Source organism: Palaemon carinicauda, chromosome 22 (genome assembly GCF_036898095.1).
Source record: "Palaemon carinicauda isolate YSFRI2023 chromosome 22, ASM3689809v2, whole genome shotgun sequence".
Taxonomy (NCBI): Eukaryota; Metazoa; Arthropoda; class Malacostraca; order Decapoda; family Palaemonidae; genus Palaemon; species Palaemon carinicauda.
The window spans coordinates 109,067,672-109,075,171 of record NC_090746.1 but is presented as its reverse complement, the minus strand read 5'-3'; the positions used below and the strand labels follow the sequence as shown (position 1 = coordinate 109,075,171).

At 35.5% G+C, this 7,500-nt stretch overlaps 1 protein-coding gene and 1 long non-coding RNA gene across 3 annotated transcripts in view; both read left to right on the top strand.

The window, feature by feature from the left end:
- The window catches only part of LOC137616234 (uncharacterized), a gene marked incomplete at its 5' end in the record, with an annotated part of 39,581 nt that extends 34,084 nt beyond the window's left edge, over positions 1 to 5,497 (top strand). The window contains 2 exon segments of the mRNA XM_068345855.1: positions 2,734 to 3,149; positions 3,366 to 5,497. Of these exon segments, the coding sequence (XP_068201956.1) occupies positions 2,734 to 3,149; positions 3,366 to 4,403 (1,454 nt within the window).
- Positions 1 to 7,500, top strand: part of LOC137616678 (uncharacterized) — a 279,052-nt gene that overhangs the window by 196,293 nt on the left and 75,259 nt on the right. The gene's annotated exons all lie outside the window — the stretch shown is intronic.

Here is a 7,500-nt window from a genome sequence, read left to right as displayed (position 1 = left end):
TACATATATAGATTATATATATACATATATATATGTATATATATATATATATACATACATATATATATATATATATATATATATATATATATATATATATATATATATATATATGTTTATATGCATATACATACATATATATATATATATATATATATATATATATATATATATATATATATATATATATATATATATGTTTATATGCATATACATATATATACATATATATAATATATATATATATATATATATATATATATATATATATATATATATATATATATATATATATTTATATATGTGTGTGTGTGTGTGTGTGTGATTATGTGTATCTGTGTATGCATGCATTGTGGATGATATGTTGAAGTAGAGAGATAAAATCAAAAATTTTCTAAAATCATAAAATTATTTCAAAGTATGAGCATATCACTTTTATGTAAGCAAGAATTTGTAGAATTAACTTTATCTTATGGGCATATATTGGTGGGAAAATTTCTCGAGAAAAAAAAAGTGACCTAAAAGAAAAACTCTTAACATCTAGTTGGAATTATGAAATACAAGAAGGGGTCTAACATTTTCTTTTTACTAAAAATATACCTGGTAATGCATTCCGAGGATAGCATCGCTATATGAAACTAGAGGTGGTCGAAGCATGTAAGCGTTGCTACGTTATTGCAAAATGTAATGGATTTATTCCTTAAGAGTGTTTGCAATTGCGTGAGAGCTTTACTTTACATTACCTCTCCTTAGACCTTTATAATATCAATACTGATAAACGCTTGTTTGAATGTGTGTATGCATAGGGCAAAGGATATTGTAATTACTTTTGAAGTTATTAAGCTTGCTGAGGTTTAAAGGCCCCTCATGAATGGCAGAGGCAAGGGACAGTGACATTCCCCTACCAAGCAAGACAATGCCTTAGAGACTGACCATATACTCATATGATCAGCGCCCAAGCCTCACCTCCACCCAAGCTAGGACCAAGGAGCACCTGGCAATGGCTGCTGAAGACTCAGCAGATAGACCTATAGGTTCCCCCAAACACCCCATCCTCAGCTCATAAGGATGGTGGGGTTGCAGTAACCAAAGGAACTAACGAGATTGAGCGGGACTCGAACCCCAATCTGGCGTTCACCAGTCAGGGACGTCAATCTCAGTTGTTCTCCATTTCCAATTTGCAAGAGTCTTATCCCAGATCGTTACTGATCTCTCTCTCTCTCTCTCTCTCTCTCTCTCTCTCTCTCTCTCTCTCTCTCTCTCTCTCTCTCTCTCTGGCTTTCCCGAAAATAACAACGTTTTAGCTTTTTTGCCAAAACAAATACCATTCCGTTGAAATCTTTGAACGGTCTCTTCTATTTTTGCTTGAGTGGAATCGTGTTTACATACTGCATTCTTTGAATACTGGAGTCCTTCGATTGAAAGGGTGGCAAGAAATTGTGCTGCACAGAGATTTGCAATAGGTGGCATGTGAATACAAATTTCTGTACGATGAGCATTGTGAATACATGAAAGGTATTCGTGAAGAAAGGATTTCTTAAACGTATAGCAAAACATTCATGAAGATTCGATGTAGGTATTAAAAAGGTTAGCTAAGAGTACCTTGAGGAGTCTGAATTACTATTGAATATGTGATAAATTTCGTATAATTATCAATACATTTCAGATTGGATCAAATACAATGTATAAAGATCATTTCATGAAGGATGAAAGAAATTCGTTGTGGTTATTAAGAATACTCTTTCAACCATACTTAGGCTACAATAGATCCCGAATATTCTTTAGTAAACCTAAAGTAATGTTGATAACTTTGGGTGGATTTTTATTAAATTTTCAATAAGCTATGATATAAACTCACATCTTGTTCGGAACAAGCTCTGTTCCTTAATTTGTTCTCATTATATATATTTCTGCAAGTATATTACGTAGACGGCGCAAGTTATTCTTGTCCAAATGAGAGGTGAATATGTACAGTCACAAATAAGACTTAAGTTATCCCTGACTGCCACAGAATGGAAACTGTGATTTATTGATTCTAACTAAATGTGTTTTGGTGATGAATATGTTACATATTGTACAAATAAGCATTAAGAATGGAACATTCCCTGGGTAGTTTGTTCATAGCTTTTCTTACCATAACTTCATCATATCTCATTTCCCTCCATTTCTACTTTATTTTTCATAAATCTTAACAGATTTAGCTTCGGTTTTCTGTGATATACATTCAATTGTCATTTTTCACTTTCTTAAGGGAGGCCATACTCTAATGTGCCTTCGTATATTCAATCATTTGGCATCGTAGATAGCTTTTCTTTATTTTTACTTTCAAACCTTTCACTGTTTTTCTGTTATAATCTATCCTACTACTACAGTTCTTCCTTTCTATGAAGTTACGATTGTCTCTTAAATTTCCCGTAAATTGTTACCAGCAATTTTTTTTTTAATTTTCACAAGTTTTTGAGTTTTTCTTCACTATCACCGGTCAATGCTGTGCTGTCCCATAACATACGCCATAACAAAATTTGACCTATACATTACCTGACATTTCTGTACTCCTCTTAGTACTCTGTCCATGGAAATATTAAACATCTATGAGGGCTACCAATCCTAAGAATATGTGTTTATTGAATATCAAATTCTAGAACATAAAATGTGATATAAGATCCTTATATTTATCAGTATATATCTTCTTGACAATGATACAAAGCTTTTTTCTCTTTTTCTTATTTTCAGATTATAGGAACATAATAGCCTTGGCTCCCATTTTGGGCGCCGTAATAGGTGGCGTTGGTGTCTTGCTTCTCTTATTAATCGTTGGTGTCGTTATTGCCAAAAGAGCTCCGCAGCGGCCGACGAAATCAGCAAGTGACCTGCAGAGAACGTCTGGTATTCCGGAAGGCTTTGACCCAGATGTTGTCCAGTCCATACAGCGCCAACCACCAAGCCTGGATGTGCTCCCCAGTATGCAAGACCCTGATGGGCAGACTGGGTGCACCTCTTTCAGTTCAGACCCTGACACTTCATGTACACAAAAGTATACTGGCGTAAAGGATCAAGTTTTGTATGACAAGGCTGATGACCAGCTTCGATTTACAAGTCTTCCCAGAGCAAACAAAACTATCAGAAGTGATAGTAGGCTGGGGAAGCAGGTATGTTTCATTGAATTTTGTGTCTTTATTGTTGACAAAAATTTTTATAGTTGGAATCCCATTCTTAATGAAGATTTCCAATTGCATATTGTTCCAAGTATAGAACAAAAACCAATTTAAGAAAATGTACACACTTTTATATATTTACTGTTTTACTATTCTTTTCAGAACAAGCTGTTCTCTGATACTCAATGTATATATTTTTCTTTACTCCAGGGTACCCCATACACATCATCTCCACATGAAGATTCAGGCTTATCAGACTCAGAATCAGATTCGGAAATTAAAGAATTGGTCTCAAAAGGACAACCAAATACCCAGACCAAAGCAGGAGATAACACGCAAACATACATGACCTTCCCTGCAGACAGCGGGATTCACTCCCAGCTTTCTGCGGTTACTGATCACTTAACCGAGCCTTCAACCTCTTCTGGGGATTCAGGAATTCAGAGTTCGTCTTCCACAAAACCTTTCTCACTGTTTTCCACAACTGATGATAAGTTAAGAGCAGTCGTTTCTTCGGAATATCGACCACAAGGGAAAGTCTCAGGGAAGCAAATGTTTTCTCCACAGTCTTCTGGGGAGCAAAAGTTTTCACCATCATCTGTAGAGACAAGGAGAGGTATGCCACTATCTTTGCTTCAGCTCTCATCTCCTACTTCTTCCATAACACATCATCCAAGCGCATATTCAAAAGATGGCTTCACTAACATTGAGGCTTCTCCTCAGGACACAATGGAATCAATGAATCCATTACATATGGACACTCGTGTCCCCTTTTCATCCGATCACCACACAACTATGGACGATATGAATAGCCACAGGTATCTAGAATTTGGAAGACCCGTCACGCTGTTAGAGGGAGAACATGAAGACATATTACTATTAAGCAGAACACTTCCTAGGGATGAATCAAGGAAGGGCAGGAGAAACAGTGCCCTGGGATTTTCTACTGATAAAATATATGATCTATCTCCAACACGCTATTCTTCCTCATCTGACTTGCACAGCATTGGTTACCCAGTCTCGTCAGCGAGGGATTTTAGATTCAATTCGAATAGAGACAAAAACAAAACGAATTTACCTGATGATCATCTCTTCCCCAATGTCAGACAGCAGTCAGATGTCGCTCCATCACCACCTATGTCTAATTTTAATCAGAAAGACATGAAGGTTATGATGAAAGATGTAGTAGGCAGGGGATACAAATTTCCATTTAACTTCAACTTTTCAGATAGAGAAAGCTCAGTCTGACCTACTGCTCAACAAATTTATGATATCATGGTGCATCTTCCATCAACTTTGATTACGAGTGATCAGAATTGTAGCTGGAACATTATCGTTGTCCTTAATCTGAAAAGGTTTCTGTTATTTACATTTGCTTAAACGTTAGTAAATAACTTATCTGAAATCTTATCAAATCTACCATCTTCAGTTTTTCAATATTACTGTAGACTACTCTCGTTCAGTAACAGTGTCGAAATTTGAAGGTTCACCAAGTTTAGCAGGTGAGTGCTTGAATGAACTTACTTGGTACATAAGGTGAGGTTGATGATTTTGTATAATTAAACCTACTATCAGAACCACTTGTTAAGAACTAATGTTCACAAGCGGAAACCAAGAATAGGAGATATTCAATTATTTGTCCTCATTAGGTGAATTCTGATTTGTTTTCAGTATCAGGTGCTTTTAATGTGGACGGTTTTATACGAAGTATAGAATAATATGAATAACACTCTACATACATTATATATATGCATATATATGTGTGTCTGTGTGTGCATGTATGCGTAGTAGGTTTGTCAGTATTCCACTTCTTTACTTGCAAATATCACGTTACAAATTCCCCCACTGATTTGAAATTCGCTGTTATTTGGTAGTATCTTACACCAAAAGGGAGTTTTATTTTAAAAGTATTCTTACACTAATACGGATTTGAACCTACACTACTGTAATACGGATTTGTATATACACTAATACGGATTTGAACCTATACTTTTGTGGATAAGGACCTAGGATGATAGTATCCTTATTCAGCCATATTAACAGGTTGGGTAAAGTAAGTGGATATTTAGTTCTAATCCAAAAAGATATCATCGTCATCATGATTATTTTCCTTGGAAGACAAAATTTGGAATTCCGCTCACGGTAAGAGAACTTATTTAAAATGATCCCTTTAGAGTATAAGTTACTCTTAAGGTAAAGTGAATTCGGTATCAATATGTAGTCTGTAACTGATATTTAAGAGAGAGAGAGAGAGAGAGAGAGAGAGAGAGAGAGAGAGAGAGAGAGAGAGAGAGAGAGAGACCTAGAAAAGCGTTTTCTTTAAGTAGTTAACACCGCAAGTGCTTTAGTATTTAATGAATACACACACACACACACACACATATATATATATATATATATATATATATATATATATATATATATATATATATATATACATTTGTATATAATGTATATGTAATTATGTATTATATATAATATAATTATATATATACGTTTATTTATATATTTGCAATTATATATATATATATATATATATATATATATATATATATATATATATATATATATGTGTGTGTGTGTGTGTCTTATTTATAACTGTATATATATATATATATATATATATATATATATATATATATATATATATATATATATATATATATAGCCAGCATCCATTCTTCCCCCTCTGTAGCTGGCTTTATCAAGAGCAATATGGGAAGAGGAAATAATGCCTGAAGACTGAAGGAGATTCCTATTGGTATCTATATTCAAGCAGAAAGGTTATATCATGGAATATGGTAACTACAATTTCTGAGAGGTATTAAATGAAAGATTGGGAGAGATTGTAAAGATTGGGAAACAACAGTATGGATTCATGAGGGGGAGAGAGACTGTGGATGCCATCTTTACAGTAAGGCAGCTCTTGGTAAAGAGCCAAGAGGGGAACTAGAAGCTCTTCTGTGCTTTCGTAGGTCTAGAAAAGACTTATGATAGAATCCAAAGAGAAATGACATTTTGGTGCTTGAGGAGGAGGAAAGTCCTAGAGAAATTATTTAGAATGGTTGAAATGATGTACAAAAGGACATGGGCGAAAGTCATAACAGCAGTCGTGGAAAAAGAAACCTTGGAAGTTAGTGTTAGATTACGTCAGGAATCAGAAATTGAAACTTTTTTATTTGTGCTGGTCATGGAAGTGTTAAATGAAGAGATCAGAAATGAAGAGGTGAGGGAGTTGCTATATGCTGATTATTTGGTGATTACCACTGAAAATGAGTTAGAATTACAGAGAAGGGTTGTTGAGTGGCAGGAGTCTATGAAGAAGGGTGGTTTAAGGGTGGATGAGGATAAGACTGAGGTTGTGGTGAGCAGTATGGAAGCTAGGGACAGGACAGCCATGCATGAGATTAGAGTCTCGTTTATAAAACAGGTGGATCAATTTATATACCTTGGATCTACTGTAAGGCAGGAGGGAGGATGTGAGACTAAAGTAGTAATTAGGATAAAAGCAGCATGGGAAAAGCGGTGGGAGGTAGCAGGAGTGGTATGTGATAAGAAAAGACCAAACAAGCTAAAGGTCGAGATCTATAGCACAGTGTTGTTATATGGATCGGAAGCATGAGCTCTAAGACGAAAAGAGGAAGCAAAGCTTGAAAGAACAGACACGAGAATGCTGAGGTTAATAATGGGAATGTCACTGTTTGAAAGATTGGGAAACGAAATAAGAGTAGCAGTAGTAGTAACTATTACAGAAGTGATAAGTGTCATGACAGATATTTCTGGACACGTGTTGAGGATGGGTAATGGGGAGGGAGTCAGGAGGGCATAGGAGAAACCTGTGAAAAGGGGTAGGGGTGGATCAAAAAGGAGGCAGAGAAGTGGATGGCAAAATAAGCAGAAGGATGAACAGGAGACAAGAGGTTTGGTGGAATAGGATGCCATTAATAGAGGGCATTGGAGAGAGTGCATCAGGCAACCGACCCCTTAGTTGTAGGGATAATGGCGGGAAAGATTATATATATATATATATATATATATATATATATATATATATATATATATATATATATATATATGTCTTCCCCGCCATTATCCCTACAATTAAAGGGTCGGTAGCCTGATGCGCTCTTTCCAACGTTCAGCTGGTCTCCACAAGGCACTAGAAGAGTTGGAAGACCCAAGCCTACATGGCTGAGGACTATGAAGCGCGAAGTAGGATATGATGAATGGAGAAGTATTGAATTAAAAGCTCAAAATAGAGACGACTGGCGAAATCTAACTGAGGCCCTTTGCGTCAATGGGCGAAGGAGGAGATGATGGTGATATATATATATATATATATATA